General features: G+C 35.2%; 1 protein-coding gene across 1 annotated transcript; it reads left to right on the top strand.

The window, feature by feature from the left end:
- The first annotated feature begins 6,164 nt into the window (after positions 1-6,164).
- On the top strand, positions 6,165-11,801 carry LOC140982414 (vacuolar-sorting protein BRO1-like). The gene is made up of 7 exons (XM_073448908.1): positions 6,165-6,396; positions 7,108-7,275; positions 7,528-7,754; positions 9,544-9,578; positions 9,841-10,001; positions 10,112-10,261; positions 11,326-11,801. The coding sequence occupies exons 1-7, from the start codon at positions 6,352-6,354 to the stop codon at positions 11,671-11,673; spliced, it is 1,134 nt and encodes a 377-aa protein (XP_073305009.1). The 5' UTR covers positions 6,165-6,351; the 3' UTR covers positions 11,674-11,801.
- Positions 11,802-17,475: the final 5,674 nt, after the last annotated feature.

Below are 17,475 nucleotides of genomic sequence, written 5' to 3'. Positions count from 1 at the left end.
AACGAAGCGGAGTGTGATGCATGTTGATGATATGGTATCTGAGGAACATACTAGCCCTGTCAAGAAACGATCAAGAAGTATGGATACGGCTTCGAATTGGAGAGATATTGCGGCGGGGTTGCAAATCTCCATGAATATCATAACTTGGAATACTCGGGGGCTTGGGAACCCCGGGGCATTCCGGGAACTGCAGCGCCTCGTCGCTGAAAAGAAACCCTCTCTCTTATTTTTAAGTGAAACCAAAATGAGAGAGGTTAATTGCAGATGGTGGAAAAACAAGATGGGATTCTCGGGGTGCTTTCTAGTTAACTGTCGAGGACGGAGTGGAGTACTTGCACTAAAATGGCAGGAATCAGTTGGAATTATGATTAAATCCTATTCTAAGGGACACATCGATTGTCTAGTCCATGAATTAGAAAAGGAGTGGCGATTCACTGGATTTTATGGTCATCCCGAAGTGACCATGCGCCATTTCTCATAGGAACTGTTTCACCGTCTTAAAGGTGTAGCAGAGCTCAAGGACTTGCCTTGGATTGTAGGTGGCGATTTCAATGAAATTTTGTTTCGATAGTGAAAAGTTGGGTGGCAATAGACGAGCGTCGAGACAAATGCAGGATTTTCGGGAAGCGCTCGAACTCCAAGACTTGCACAGTACTGGGGAGCTATTTACGTGGGTTAACAGAAGAGATTCTAACCACATTATCTTTGAAAGGCTGGATAGATTTGTGGGTAATATGAAGTGACATATGCTTTTTCCAGCAACTCGCGTGATATCATTGGATTTCTACCATTCGGATCACAGACCAATTTGCCTGATACTACATGGTAACATATTGCAAAATCGAACAAAGAAGAGAAATCGAGAGTTGAAGTTTCAGTTTGAAAAAAGGATGGTTGATGGAAGATGAGTGTAAGGAGGTGATTGAGCGAGGGTGAGGCACTCGAGAGCACTATGTGCCTATCCTGGAGCGTATTGCTTAATGCAAGAGCTCACTGATTAGCTGGGATGCAAAAAGGCTTCGTTGGATACCAAATAAGCTCAAATCCAAACGTGCCCACTTAAATAAGCTAAAGACATGTACACAACGGTCCGATAATGTAACCCAGATAAAAAGTCTCGAAAGTGAGATCGAGAAACTAGCCACTCAGGAGGAGATGTATTGGAGACAGAGGAGCAGAATTTCTTGGCTCAAAGATGGGGATCGTAATATGAAATACTTCCACTCGAAAGCTTCTCTTATTTGTAATGTGGTCAACATCCTGCCACCTGATGAAATCATTATGCCAAAGGATGTTCCCATTACTGAGCAATTCTGCCACCAAGATGAACCGGACTTCTTGTCAGCCTCTCACAAGGTTCATGAGGAAGATGCATCTGCTCCACAGACTGAATCCATTGTGCTTCCTTTCTCAGCACACATCGGTCTTTCCGAATTCCAACCCGTTTCTGTCGAAGAAGTGCAATCTTTGTCTGACTTTGATTAGGACACAACTCACAAGAAAAAATCTTCTTCTCCCAAGTCTACTTCTGTTGATGATCCTACTCAAGGCACTCTCCAAGCACAGTTGGTGTCCTCCCATGCAGATTCAAAGAAACACGAGGTAACTATTGCCTCTCTGCCTCCAATCTCTCTAGCATCTGAAGCTCCATCAAATGGTTTGGGAGCACATGAAGCCACATGCATAGCACTCCCTGTCTCAACTGAAGAACTTGACACAGAGATAGATGATTTAGCCTCTGAACTCGATGATCCTCATCCCTCAAAGTCCACTAGAAAAGCATCATCTTCTCAACTGGTCTCATTCAAGGCCAGATTAATTTCTTCATCTGATCTAGTTGAACTCGAAGAAGAAGAATTAATGGAAGAAAACTGCCAGAAGGAGATTTTGGACAAACTTACAACCATGGATCAATCGATTCTTGCTCTTAACAGAAAGCATTTTGATCTGAAAGAAGCTTTTCAATCAATAAAGTCTGACCTCTCCAAGGAATTTTCTGCCATGAATACAATTGTTACCCTCCGACAAGACAGGCATAACTCTTCACATCTCAACATGTGCACTAAGCTTTCAGGTCAAATATCTCGTCTTAAAGCACATGTTGATCAACGTATGGATGTCCAAGGAGCACAAATCACCGAAATCATGCAATTTTTTGTCCATGGTGATGTCAAAAAGGGGGAAAGAGCGGTAAAGGGAACTTTTGAGAGCAGAAAAATCACTTAGAATAAGGGTTGCAGATCAAGCTAAACAGATCAAAGAACAGAAGAAAGGTTAATGTAATGCATTTGTTTAGATGTTTTGATTTCTATTATTTTTCAGCTGAAGTTTGTAATTTCATTCACTCAATGAAATACAACTTTTCTTTATTAAGCTTTTGCAATTATCTATAAATTGTTGTATAGCTCTACAGCTGGGTTTTTTCATCACCAAAAAGGGAAAAATTGTTAAGAAAAATACTTAAGAGTTTCGATGATTGATAAAATCAAAACAGCACTTAACTGTTTCAGGAAATAGCTGCAAATCTTTTGTACAACAGGAACCATTTCAACCGCTTACTGTTCAAACGCTTGAAGTTCAGACCGCTTATTAATTCAAACATTTGAGGCAGAAGAAGTTCAATCTTATCAACCGACTGTTCAACCGCTTGAAGTTCAGACCGCTTATCAATTCAACCGTTTAAAGCAGAAGAAGTTCAATCTTCTCAACCGGCTGTTCAACGAACCTTATGTCGAGTCATTAAAGAGCTATTTATTGCTCACTTAATGAAAAACATTCTCTGACCGGTTCAGAACATTCAAATGGTTTTGCACCGCTATAAGTCAACCATGTTCTGCACTAGTCCCAATATTGATCTGCATTTATGTCGCTATCCAGAAAAGAAAGATTGCTTATATCCTACAAGTTCTGATGGTAAAAACAGTTGCCATAAAAGAACACTCAAAAGTAACTCTTCAAGGAACGTGATTTAAAGCCATGCTAAGCAAAGAGAACATTAAATGCCTCGCTGAAGAACATTTAATGAATTTGCAGCTGATAGTGAGACATCATTCCAAGGTTACAGGTTGACGTTACTCATCTGATTCCGACCGTTGGAATGACTGCATATATAAGAAAAGCTGGAATTATGCAAGGCACATAGATGCGACACAATACATATCGTCAATCTTTCAACAATGTGATTATTACAAGCCTGCATACTTAAAGAATCTGAACGCAATCAAAGATCATATATCTCATCGCTCATTCAAGCACGCACTCAATTGAAAGTTATCTGATCATTCAAGGATCAAATTCATGCTACTAAAACATATTGTTTATTTACATCAATAACCTTTTGGTTATCTGATTAAAAGTAGTGTCTGGTGAATCGAGGGTTCTTAAAATCCAGAAGTGTAAGGTGATCACTAAGAGTTCCAAAAGAGACAGTGTGATAAGTCCTGATTGGAGTAGGCTATTGCAAAGAGTTTTGTAAAGACAAAGTCTTTTAGAATAATCCTTCCTACAGAGGAAGAAGGGGTGACGTAGGAGTGCTTTTCTCCGAACATCCATAAAATTCTCGTGTCTTTACTTTTCACAAGCCTTTACATTTCAAATTATATCATGTTGTTTAGTTTGTCAACCGGTTGAAATTATCATAGAAATATTGAATCGTCTTCCGCACTTTTCACGTGGTTCATATTTCTAATCGTTTGAGAAAAACTTTCAACCGCCTAAAAACAGTTGAAAACAAACTTTAAAAGCAAATATTTTCAAAGAGCCTATTCACCTTCCCCTCTAAACTCTTTCTCGATCCCAACAGTTTTTCTCAAGTATTTCTAGCCGCGAGAATTAATTAAGTCACTCAAATTTTTCGAGCCATTAAAAATAGTTAAGCTAAACGAATAAGAAAAGAAACAAAATTGTAGACTATATGGAGATTTGGCACGTTGCATGAATCAATTCAAGTTTTAACTCTCTAAATTCCCAAAACCAGCTTCAAATCCACAACAAAAAATCTCCAAAATAAGTATGATCGATTACAAATGGATTATGACAGTATAATACAAAGAAAAACTAAAACTTCAACATGTAGTAAATTGAAAGAAGGCAGCAATGAGACAATTATAAATTCAAACAAAATAATTTACACTTAAAACAATGATACACACTAAAAACCATCGAAAAATCGACAATAAATTTCAAAATGACACACTAAAACGAATGGCAAATCGATAATCATGACAATAAAAACCACCAAAAAATCGAGACCGTGTTCAAACAACAACGACAATGAAAAAATCCGAGAAACATCACAAATCTGCAGAAAAGTATGAATATTGCAAAGAAAACTTATTTATATATATAAAAAAAGTAAATGATGACAAAATAAAATTGTATCTAAACCTGAGGACAAATGGATTAAGAGACGAGCAAATAGAGCAGTAAGCAAGTAGAAACAAAAAATTCCCAAAAATAGGGCAGTTCTCTTCATTGATATTGATGGCATAGCATCGTTCGGACAACTGTCCTATACTGAGAAGATTCTGATGAAGACTGAGAACATAATTTGGGTTTGAAAGAAAATTTTTGGGTGAAAATAGACTTAGAACTATGAAATTATTTATTTCTTGTTCTTGTTCTCAGCACAATTACTTGACCTACCTAGCCAAATATTTATAGTGATTAATTAATGCCTAATTTTACCAGAGTTCTATTTTAACTAGGGAGTCTAATAAAGGATTATTTTGGAAAAACAGATTTGGTATGATTATATCAAATGCAATTAATTTTTGTACGAAATGCAATGGTTTCAGAGTAATTATTTCATCGAAAACTAAAGTTTCAGTCTATATTTTGTGTATTCTATTTTTTTAAAATATAATAATATAGAAAATGATTATTTGGAGAAAATTTGATCAATAAAGATGAATGATAATCGTTACGACATAGTATAAAATCTATATTTACTGTTACTATTGTTATGTAAAAAACATTAATTTAGTTCTTCTTCATAGAAAAATATTGGCAATTTTCAAGTTATTTAATTTTAGATCGAATCTACTAATAATATTATATACACGAGCAATTTGACCTTCAAATATTTCATCAATTTTAAAGAATTAAAAAATTCAATTCATTCAATTTGACCTTCAAATATTTCATCAATTTTAAAGAATTAAAAAATTCAATTCATTTATATCATATAACCTTGACAAAGTGTGTGTGTGTGTGTGTGTATTGCCTAAAAATTCAGTATTTTATAATCATGGAAAGATATTGATCTCTTATGTTTTAAACTCAAATAATTTCCATGAAATTTCGAAAATTCTTCGAAGAAAGAGAGTGAGGAAATTATAGAAAAGAAATGTTGTTTTTAGTTATTATAAAAAAAAAAGAAAAAAAAAAGAAAAGGGAAAAGCAATAGGAAATAACAGATTTGTCCAAGTATTTATTATAAAATTGAAATTAAATTAAATATTAATTTACCATTGATTCCTCTCCAAAAAAAAATGAATTAACGTTGACTCTAAATAAATAAATAAATAATTAATAATAATAATAAATATAAATAATAAATAAATATAAATAAAGAAGTAAATGGGCCAAAAATTCAGAAGCCCAAGAGAGGCGTGGACCCGGGGGAGTCGGCTGGTCGGGTCAACTCTGGCTTTACTAACTGATTCAATCATTGATTTTGTTTTGAAGGTTTAATATAATTTATAATCACAATAATTAACCAAAAAGAGAACCAAAAAGTTCTTGTGAGACGATCTCATTAATCAATTTCGTGGGTCAAATATCTTATTTAAGTCATCCATGAAAAAATATTATTTTTTATACTAAGAATATTACTTTTTATTGTGAATATCGAAAAGATTTATCCATCTCACTGATAAAAATTCGTGAGATCGTCTCACATGAGACTTACTCAAAAGAAACACGGCCGCCAAAACCATTTGGATGATGGCTCGGATCTGTTAATATTAACATATAATACTTCTTTGGAAAAAATTTGTGCGAGAAATTCTTTTGGGTCGTATTTTGTGAGACAAATGTTTTATTTGAGTCATTCATAAAAACTCATTCATAAAAACTTTTACTGTTTATGCTTAGAGTATTATTTTTTATTGTAAATACGGTAGAGTTGAACGTAATCTACTTCTTTTTATACATTTTTACACTTCGTAAGCGCGTGTGTCGATAGGTGAGGCGGCGTTGAATTAATGAAGTAGTTTGCAAGAAAGTATTGTGTCCGAGGTGGGGTTTTGGGAGACTCCGAATCGGAAGGGTATTGCCACGCTCTTTGGTGAAAGATCGGAATTGATCGAAAGCAAGAAATTTTCTTAGTGGGTCTTTTGGGACGTGAAGATGCTGATAAGTTATCCAGGCCTCTCAAAGTTGAGGACCAAGTTGGTATGGCTTTTCCGCTGAATTTTACGTTTCTTTCCAATGTTTAGAATAGATGGGCTTTGATGTACTTGGAAATTTGAATGTGGGCATCCGTCGTTTTCGGTGGTGGTGGTGGTGATGTGTGCGTGGGGGGATTAGTTTTTGTTCATATATTTTCACAAAAATCGAATTCTTGCTAATGTGATGTGTTATATAGTGAGAAGTCTTGGGATTTGCTATATCAGCCAAAACATATGTGAAGCAATTAGTGCAGTGTAATAATTGCTGTGCGATTTTGATTTGATTTCTAAAATGTTTGTAACTTTTTATTCACTTTTAACCTTTGGGAATTAAGAGAAAGTATTGTTTCTAAAGTTGCATGTGGTAGGTGAGTGAGGCTGTATTGAGATGCTATCATACCAAAAACAATTTTTTTTCCTACAAAAAAGTACTTTTTAAGTTTCTTTTTTATTTTTTAATAGTGATATCTGAATACAGTGCTTACGAAACAATGTTCTAAAAGGTTGAAAATATGTCATAGAGACTTGTAAGTTAGTTTCTCCTTTAGAACATTTTTTAAGAAAATACTAGTTTTTTCCCTCTTTGGCTTTAAACATGAAAACTGTTTCTATTTTGTTAAAGAAAGGTACTTAAGATTTTTTTTAATACACTACCGCTTGTATATTCGAACTGGACGTATTTGATGTTTAGATCTATCGTGTTGATGATTACCAGATTGAGTATGAAAATGTCTTTTTAGCAAGTGATTCTGGCACACTCGAACAACTTAAGGAGATGAACTCCAAGCGTAGAGCAATGGAGGAGTCCATCAATGAGAAAAGCCTTGTTACCGCCGCTATTGCGAGGGAAATGTCTGGAGGTCTTACCTCCCGTTGTCAACAGGTAAACTACTTTTGGTATCGTATATTATTGTAATTTTATGTAAGAACATGGTACTTAGGCTGCCTAATAAAATGAAAATTTTGAATTAGACCCTTATCACCTATTTTAACTTTTGATTGATACTGGGGCATACGCTTGATCCTAAGACCATCGAGTAGTTATAGTTGCGACGTGTGCAAAAACTATCATTGTCTAGTTGTGACTTTCCATAGTAGTATATCACTCTAATGTTTGCGAAGTTTATTGTTTCAGGACATTCAGAAGCTGGAATATTATTTGCCTCTATTGGAGAACCTCGTTCACCACGTCAATTTGATAGACCAGAATCCCCGAATGATTTCTTGGATTTCAGATCTTAAAATTAGATGGAGCCGTGTTTTCACTTCATCATCCATCTTCAACCTTTTAAGTCCAAAATTTTATCAGTTTGATAATGTCTACTTTGAGCTTGGAATGACATTATTTGTTTACGGTGCAATGCTACGTTAAAACCCAAGATTTTTCAATCGTGATAGTATTTTTGTAATTTAAATGTGCTAGGATTATTCAATATTTGGGTATCTATCTCATTATTTAAGATGTAAGATTGCAAGATTATCTAAAGTTGTGTGGATAATTATATCATGCACAATATTTTTGAGCTCAATATTTAAGATAATATTGTGCATATATTTTGAACTTGAGATAAATAAATAGACCATGATCTAAGAAATTAAATAAGAATTTTTTTAAAAATATAAGCAGGTAAATTTTTTGATATAAATTCAAAGTTGGAAAGGTTATAACAGATAGAGATCTAAGATTTGAGATGATATAGATTTTTACCAGATAAAGATCTAAGATTTGATATACCTGGATAAAGATTATAAAAGATAGAGTTATAAGATTTGAGATGATATGGATATTTGGATAAGGATAATGTGATAGATAAGATATGATAATTATCTTATATTCAAGTTTGATTCGAAATTCAAAACGCGAGGATAATACACTATCAGGATAGCAGTCACCTCCCTATAAATAGGAGAAGCTCTCATTCAGAATTTACACCTCAAATTTTCGAGTTTTGCTCTCCAATTTTCGAAATTCCTCTCCAAAATTCTGCACGAGTCATCAAAATTCTGTCCAAGTTCAGAAATTCGTTTCTCTCGCTCGGGTACTCTGAATCCGATCTACACCGTTCAGAATGTGCTTCCATATGTTTTGAATAACATATCCAAATTTCGGCCAAATCCAACGGTTCGTTTTTCGTTTATAGCATTCGCAAGAAAACTGCTCAAATTCCAGGCGAAAAACAGCATACCTACGGTTTTTCATTCATAAGCAGGTTAAACGACTTCCAAACCCGATCTCCACCGTTCATAATGTATTTGACTAATATTTGAACGTACTGTGAAATTTTGAGACCGATCCAACGGTTCAATAAGGCGCAAAGAATTTTTAAAGACAGCTGATTTTCCGGACGATGTGCTGTTGCGTTTTCGAAGTGTCGGTTGCATGATTCTTCTATGATTTTAGAATTCTTCGTGTTTTTCTTCAAGGATTAAGGTAAGTGGGCTTGTTTTAAAGATTAAAATTCGTTATGCATGTTTCTTCGTGTTTTTGAAAATACGGTTGAGTACACCTTCTTCTTCTACTCCATTCTTGTGTTGGTTGTCATGTGATTTTGGACACTGTGAGGATTCGACTGTATATGGGAGGGAATCCCAACCATGATATGACCCTCATACGGTGGGGATATAACCGATTCGGCCTCGCCCCCTTAGAGGAGTAAAAATTAGGGACTGATATCAGTAAACCATAGAAAGTTGAGGAATCTCAGTGTCTGGTCAATGTTATGCATGTGCTATGAATGATGTTATGCAAGTCATGTGATTTTTGAAACTATGCATATTGTTATATTGTGCTCGAACGACCCCCACTTGCTGAGTATTTTCCAAAATACTCACCCCTTACTCTACCCTCCCAGATAAATCAGAAGAAGAAATAGAGAAAAAAAAATCAGACATCAGTTTTTGGGCTGATAGTGGACGCATGAAGAATTTTAATTAAGAATATGTTCTTGTGAGTTTTTAATTCTAGTTGTGAACGCTTCCGCAGATTTTTACCGTTTTCAGAGTTACTATTGTAAAGACGATTCCATTTTTATGGTATATTTATGATATAAACTAGTTTTGGTTTATACTGTACTACGAGGCTTGTTGTTTAGCAATTATGTGATTGTTGAATAACGCCGGTGTCGACTAACCCCGGTCTCGGGGCGTGACAGCTACGTGAACAAGCTTTGGAAGTTCTACCATCAGGCAAGGTTAACTCTTCCGTTATTCTGGGATTTTAAAAAGATACTTGTTGATCTGGGGTGGAAACTGCTGGCGGAAATCGCCATTTTAAAATAATTTATTTTAACTAATAATAATTTTTTAGAAAAATAAAAACTGCAAGTTACGGACCGCAAAATCCATCACTTAACTTCCCCTACCTGTCGCATCTCGCAGCTATCTCCTAAACTCATGTATACACACCCTGGTGGTGTTGCTTTTCTTATTTTCTTATTTGTTGTTGTAGACCTTGTGCATTCTACTACCCTTTTCCGAAAAGCTGCAGGAGTTTACACATATTTATCTGAAGAAGTTCTTCACCACATAGTTGGTACACAAGAAAAGCCTCCTGAAGCTACGTCTCTGGTTTCTTCTGTGATGAGTCTTATTTGCTTGGCTGAAGCGCAGGTTTGCCTAAATATAATCTTATACTTGTGTTTATTTGATCACTTATGCTTGTAAAGCTTTAGTCTTTCTCTTGTGGTGGCTAAATACAATGCTCGTTTGAAAATATGTAGGCTGTAACAGCGAGGAAGGCCGAAGAAAACGGCAATACTGGTGGCCTTTTAGCAAAGTTGCATTATGGCGTGACAGATCTCTTAGCTAAAGCTATGGTTATACTGCAAATTGCCACTAAAGAATGCAAGGATATTTCGCCTCGCTTTATGGTATGTATGCACTTTTCTTCAAGTATAGGATGCAACTTAAATTCCCAAATATCTTTTTAACTTGTGGTCTGATAGAAGTAATTTTTACGTGTTTTATTGCATTAGTTGGTGTGTGTTTGCATTGTGCATGCGTACATTTTGTTTACATTTTGTTCATTTTAGAGTAAACATTTGCATTTAGTCATGTCTCTCCTGGGCGTAACGAATTGGCAGGTAAACTGGCCGAAAAAAGGAAATCGGAGCAAAGTGTACCAGCAAGAAGACTATAGACAGAAGAGACAGTGCTCGGGCGGTAAAATTCTACCGCCCGGGCGCGAGAAGTAATTCACAAAGAAAAGTTACAGAATATGTGGCGCTCGAGCGGTAATTGGCCACCGCCCGAGCGCCGGAAGCCGCACTCCCCAAGTGTTTTACAGAGAGTGTGGCGCTCGAGCGGTAATTCTTAACCGCCCGAGCGCCACCTAAGTTTGGCAAGATTTGACAGCCGATTCTTTACCTTATTTTGGAAGTGTGGCTGATATGGGAAGGGGAAGGACGAGATTTGAGATTCATTGAGACATATTTTGAGAGCCGCCACAAGCTTGGGAGAGAATTGGGCGCTTGGATTGAAGATTCGACACTTTCCGGGCACCGTTCTTCACGTTTTCGTCAATTCTAGTATTTCTAACTTAGTTTTTATCTTCGAAACTTTGTTTTGCTGATTTCAATCATGAATTCTAGTAGCTAGCTTTAGTATTTGTTGGGATTTGAGGGGATCCTACCCCAAAAACTTTGATTTAATTTAATTCAATTTCGATTTCGGGTTTATTCTTGATTATACTATTGTTTTTCTTCGTGTTGTTAGAGCAGAGCTAATTTTAACAACGAGTTTATATCGTGAGTGAGTTCGAGAGAATAACTTGTGATAGGAACGAGTAGTATAATCTGTGGATCTACAATTTACATAGACATATGAGATTGGATACGCGCCGATAGTCATTCATGTGAATTGTGACATGGAGGGGCAATGACTAATAAATATGAAGAGTTATGCGTGATTTGTGTGGTGTTTCTGTTCTGTGCAGGATTTTGTCTTCAGTTGCAAAACTTTGCATGAGTTAAAGAGTTACAATTACCTAGCGGAAAGCCTTAAAAACGAAGGTAAGATTGGCACCGCGATAGGAGTTCTTCACAGGGCCTTGTCGAATTCACAGAAAAACCAACCAATTGAAGATTCTTGGAAACTAGTTTACAAGCTAGTATTTGATGACATGACTCAGTTGCTTCAAAAATATCAGCACGAGAACGAGTTTGTGTGGCACGAGAAAGTTCCTCATCACAGTGAACTGCCTTCCCCTCAGGCTGTGAAAATTGTTAGTCCTATCACTTATCAACCCCATAAATGGGAAAGAACACTTGTTTTCAAATTGTGAAGTGTGCATATATAATCGGTACAGTACCCCTCTGTTCTCGAGGACAAACATTTTATACATATAAATCGAGGTTTCAGTATTTTTTCTGCAGCTTTTGATGATCATTTACCGGAATGAGTTGTATTTTTTGTTTTTGGTTTCTTGGGGCCAAACTTTGTATACATATAAATCGAGGTTTCAGTATATTTTCTGCAGCTTTTGATGATCATATACCGGAATGAATAATATTTTTAGTTTGTTGGACTAACTTTATCAGTTTTGTTGACATTTTCTATGCGAGAATGCCCCTACATTCTGTATTTCTTGATTGTCCAAGGTTAGTTGCTTCACGAATGTAAAATGGTTGAGATTTTTGCTTAGGATCGAAAATAACAATTCAGATGGGTGAATGAACTTTTATACAAATATGATAAATAATGAAAAACTTAAATTGTGTCAAGAGTTCAAGTTAATATTTCAAACAGACTGAATAAAATTGGTCATTATAATATCAAGTGCGGAAACAACTCAAAGTATTAAGTGAATAAGATATGCGTGAGTTTAACATATCAGTTCAAGTAAATGAATGAACATCATAAGTGATGAATGATAGGACAATAAGATTAATGAAAATGAAAAGAGATAATAATTTGTTTATAGAAGTTCGAATACTAATATTTTATGTCTCTCCTTATATTTTCCGAATGATTTTACTAGAAGATTTGATCTAAACTTAATCTGTTCAGAAACATGCTTTAAACAGTTACAAATATTATCACAGTACGATAAAGTTCGTCTATAAAAAATGATAAGTGAGAATAGAATATGCACAAGATGATCCTTAATCGATATGATATAGCAAATCAGCTTATGATAAATCTTCTTGAGATATGCTGATTATTTTGGGAATGTTTGATGTAAAAGTAGTCTTCTTCAATTCTAATGCATCCCATTTTGTAGATGTTGGTCCCCAACGTCAATAAATAGAGACGATACTCACAGATGTACTGGGTAGTTGACAATTGTGCAAAAGATGTCACGCATCCTTGTCGTGCTTCCGAAAATAATAACATCAATTCAAATTTCTTGGACACTAGCTAGAAATAGTAACCAACATGTATTTTATTATGTCTTTGCTGACAATGTTTGGAATATACTTAGAGATAACTATTTGTTTTCTTCAGAGAAACTTGTCAGATCAGTCTGCAAGCCGATATGTTCTGCTACATAATATATGTGAACATCTTGGTTTCATCTAAGCTGTTGTAGATGCTCTTCATATCAGTTTAGTTGTTTTGTCTGTTTCATCTTGTATCCACATATATAGTATATCTTTCAGCCAGTAATTTCAGTTTAGATTATCCACATTCATTAATTTTGACTAAGTCAGATTCGTTTAGTTTTTATTCACAAAAACTTATAATTAAATTTTATTTTTATAATTTCTCCATTGTTGGTGGTGTCAAAACTAAGCTACTATACAAATAGTAAAAACTAAATATTAGCAGAAACTGAACTGTTAATAGATTCAACTGATATTTGCAAAAATGATTTTAAATTAAAATAAAAAATAAATAAAGTTCTATCTCATGCTGAAATATTGAGTGTGACTTCATACGTATCCCCTGAGCTGCTACTATGACCACCACCAGAACTTCCATGACCGCCACAAGGTGGTTTCTTGTCCTGAGACGAGGAGTTGATTTAGGTTTTTCTGAATCTTTGACGTTTCTCCTTTTTTGACATTACTCTTCCCTTCCTAAAGATGGTTGACAACTTCAGAAATTTGCTAGCCCAAAGTCTCAATATATCCTGTTAGCAGAGATTCTTGGTTTTCAATTCCCAAATAACATCATCATTTGATTTGTGATATTAGCTCTTGAGCTCAGATAGTTGGCATGAATGCATGTTCACCACTCAGAGCACTTAAGATATTTGAGCATTGAAATTAGTCTTGAACAGCTCTAAGTCCAATGATGAAGCCATCTGATGTGTTCGAATACCGAAAACTTTGTTCTGTGAATTGGACATAATTGATGAATAATGTTTATGTCATCGAGATTAATTGATTCATTTCCCTGTTATGTTTATCATGTATCTCTTGTTAGGACCTGAAATTTCAAAGAACGAAACATTTCAAAGTGTGCAAAATTCAGCATAGTAGAGCTCGGGACGTCGTAAAAACCACAAGACCAAAGTCGAGTATCTCGAGGATGCAAACCCCTAGCTCACTCTAAGTTTTCAGCCAAGACCACCCCTTGGAGTGCCACAATTCAGCCTATAAATACCCTATCATATGCTGAAGAAATTCTACACAAAATCCTCCCAAAGCCTCTCAACAATTCGAGCAACACAAGGCTACCAAAATCGTTCCTTCAAAACTGAGTTCGTGCAGCAGCGAAGTAACGTTTCAAGGCAAACTTCTGTCCATATGTTCACTTTTAATTCAATACAAAAAGTTCCCAAAGAAGTCGGATGACAATCGAATTACAACCGAGCCATTCAAAGCACACTAGTCGGGCCTCCTCGAGCAAGAAGTTGTCGTGTTTGTGAGTAAGTAGTCGAGTTCGTACAACATCTAGCCAACAATTTTAAGGTGTCTTTCTCTCCATTTATCTACCTTACTTCGAGCTAAGCAGCGCCCAACCGAGCACCAAGAGTCCGGGAAGCAGTCGAGCACCAATCTAGTTAAAATCAAGTCTACCTCGAGCAACAAAAATCTTGTGTTTCCAGTCAAGATTGTGCAGTTTCTAACCAGCAGTGTAAGGCATTTCCCTGTCCGAGGATCGCGTCCAGAACTTATTCAAAGTGTTGTCCAAAATAGTACCCAAGTCTTGTCCGAGTTCGGTCATGATTCATCTAAGTTCAATTACGTTTTGTACCACATATTAAATAGTAAACGGCCTTATATATGTATATTGATAAAGTTTTGCACACCTATTTTGTTCGTAAATGGGCTTTTGCTATATATATTTTTTTGTAAATGAGCTTATAAATGTATATTTGATAAAGTTTTGCACACTTATTTTGTTTGTAAGTGGGCTTTTGCTATATATATATTTTTGTAAGTGGGCTTTTGCTAAATATATTTATTTGTACATGGGTTTTTGCATAAATATTATATGACATCTTGTTTATTGTAAGTATATCTACTTATTTTTTAAAAAATGCTACGATATATTTTAAATCTCGATCGACATACTATATGTTTATTCTGTTCTCGATTTCATTTGATTATACTAATTCCACTCAAAATTCTGATAAGTTCTGTTTGATGAATCTGATTCTGTAATACACTATTATGATTCGAGTTGGATAAGGAAAGAAGAATGTAAATTCTGTCTGACCCCCATCAGTGGGTATAAAACTGTATTCTGGTCTCACTCCTTAGAGGACTAACATATGGGGAGCAATTTGACCATGGATAACAATATGAATAATAGTGTTTCGTTTGTTTTGATTTGATCTTTTCTGATTTGTTCTGCTAAGCTTTGTTTCACATTTCGATTCTGATTCTATTAATGTTATGATATGATAAGTCTATATACTAAGTTTTGAAAATCTGTTTATCTATCTCTATATGTATTTGTGTTAATCGATTGACACTCACTTGCTGAATGTTTACAAAAAACGCTCATCCCCTTACATCTATCCCCAGATAAGACTGAGGAACAACTGAATAAAGAAGAGCAAGAAATGTTCTGGGGCTGGTAATAATGGTAATAGTATCAAAAGATTGAAGATCAAGACTTTGTTTATTCTTATTATTATTTTCTATTGCATTTCGCTTCGCAAACTACTGATGTAATTTTTTTATTCCATTGTCATTGTAAAAGACAATATTTTTTTTATGAAAAATACTGATTTTGGCTACGAGACTTATTGTCGTATAACAATACCGGATGTCACTTACGCCTCCGCAAACTACTGATGTAATTTTTTTATTCCATTGTCATTGTAAAAGACAATATTTCTTTATGAAAAATACTGATTTTGGCTACGAGGCTTATTGTTGTATAACAATACCGGATGTCATTTACGCCTCGGCCCCCGGGGCATGACATCTCTTATCTGTTGAAATTTATATAATAGCAATCTGATAAGAACAGTCAATTATCTAGTTTATTATTGTATTTTATTTTGTCAAACCCATTTATCTACCGTCTTAATTGTACGGTTTCTGTTTTTTCATTTTTTTTTTCAAAATTTCAAAAATTCCCACAAACATGATGGCACGTGTACTAACATGGTTGTCCCTTATGCGACCATATATATTCATAAATTTCACTGACTCAACTCACTATTTTCTTATTATCTTCTTCCTCAAGCCTTAGCACTAAGAGAAATATTATTCACAAATCATTCTTACTATTCCTTGAAAATGTCTTATTTCACCAATAACAATTGATATTGTTTATCTGCTATTAGATGATAGCATCGTGGCCATGTTCAAAACTTTAGAAGCAACTAGGCTGAAAGACTTTCTAGGATGTGCCAGTTACCTTTTAGAAGATGGATTATCTCAATACTTTTCCTCTGCCAAGATAGAAGATGAGGCAAAAATCTGAAAACTTGGTGATCACACCTTCTCCGTCAATAAAAAAATGTCACTGAAACCTTCGCTCTACCAACAAAAAGAATCATTGAGTTCATCAGACTACCTTCTGCAACCATTAAAGAAATTAATGTTTAAACGTCTACTACTCGTTTTTCTTTAAAATATATTAAAAACTTTTTTTCTTAAAATACTTTCGGCCGAACCACTATACATATATGAATATGCTTTGCACCATTTAAAATAAACTCACAAACTAAATATTTTTCTCAAAATCCCAACGCAGTGCAAACCACAAAATCGTAAACCGTCAAAACCAAACCTAAAACTAGCAATTGTCAAAAGTAGCATAAATATCTTAAATCCTCTCAAAAACCATTCAAAAGCATAAAAGGTCATAAAATCTTTAAAATCATGCTAATGTGGAAAAACTAGCAAAGGTCCTCGGGTTATGTGCACCATCAGTTCATCTAGTTCAACCATCAAGTCCTCCATCATCATCAAAATCATGCTCACCTGCATCATTCACACATAGTGAGTCTATTGACTCACCAAACCTTAACCGTGATAACAAGTACTACTTATACATTCGCAAGCAACAGTGCAAGATACTTTTAATAAAATAGTTTTTCATGAGCATACATAACTTAAAACATTTTTCCTTTCATCATAACCTTTTTCTTTCATCATACACGTATATATTTTCATTTTATTGAATTCAAATCATTAATTGTGATTTTCGTATCAGCTGTAGGTCGATGGATCCATCTACGTATAACCATGGTACCAGGCGACGGGGACATCAGCGACACTCTCACTCGTCAACTGAGCCTTGACCTTACATATCATCATATCCTTTCGTATTTGTATTAGTCACAATCAAGTCACCTGCTTCAATCCTTTCATCATATCCATCACTTAAAAAAATTCATGCATAATATCATTTTTTTTAATCAAGCATGCAACACGTCTTTTAGCATTGTCGTTTCGCATCATAAAATTCCATAGTCTTTCAAAATAAAAATTTTAACATTCACTACAGCATTCAGGGCACTGTCAAGACGTCTAACATTTTTCAGGTGTAAAATGATCGTTTTGCCCCTGAAACCCTAACTTTCCCACCGCTCTCAACCTGTCAACCACAAGACCCGTGCGACCAAAGCTTCAACCTTCGGCCTTCCTCCTTGCACCAGCCTTCCCTCGACCCATATAGGACCATGATTCGAACCCCTTAGGACCCCTAGACATGAACCAACAGCAGCTAGTAG

The sequence above is a fragment of the Primulina huaijiensis genome, chromosome 8 (assembly GCF_012295235.1).
Source record: "Primulina huaijiensis isolate GDHJ02 chromosome 8, ASM1229523v2, whole genome shotgun sequence".
Classification (NCBI taxonomy): Eukaryota; Viridiplantae; Streptophyta; class Magnoliopsida; order Lamiales; family Gesneriaceae; genus Primulina; species Primulina huaijiensis.
Note: the sequence above shows the minus strand (reverse complement) of the source record. Positions and strands in the feature narration are given on the sequence as shown.

What these genes read in the sequence shown, in the direction of transcription:
- LOC140982414 (XM_073448908.1), top strand. Translation starts at nt 6,352, where the DNA reads ATGCTGATAAGTTATCCAGGCCTCTCAAAGTTGAGGACCAAGTTG. An exon ending in CAAAGTTGAGGACCAAGTTG is followed by an intron (nt 6,397 to 7,107) that starts GTATGGCTTTTC and finishes GATGATTACCAG; the next exon opens with ATTGAGTATGAAAATGTCTT. An exon ending in TTATTTGTTTACGGTGCAAT is followed by an intron (nt 7,755 to 9,543) that starts GCTACGTTAAAA and finishes CGGGGCGTGACA; the next exon opens with GCTACGTGAACAAGCTTTGG.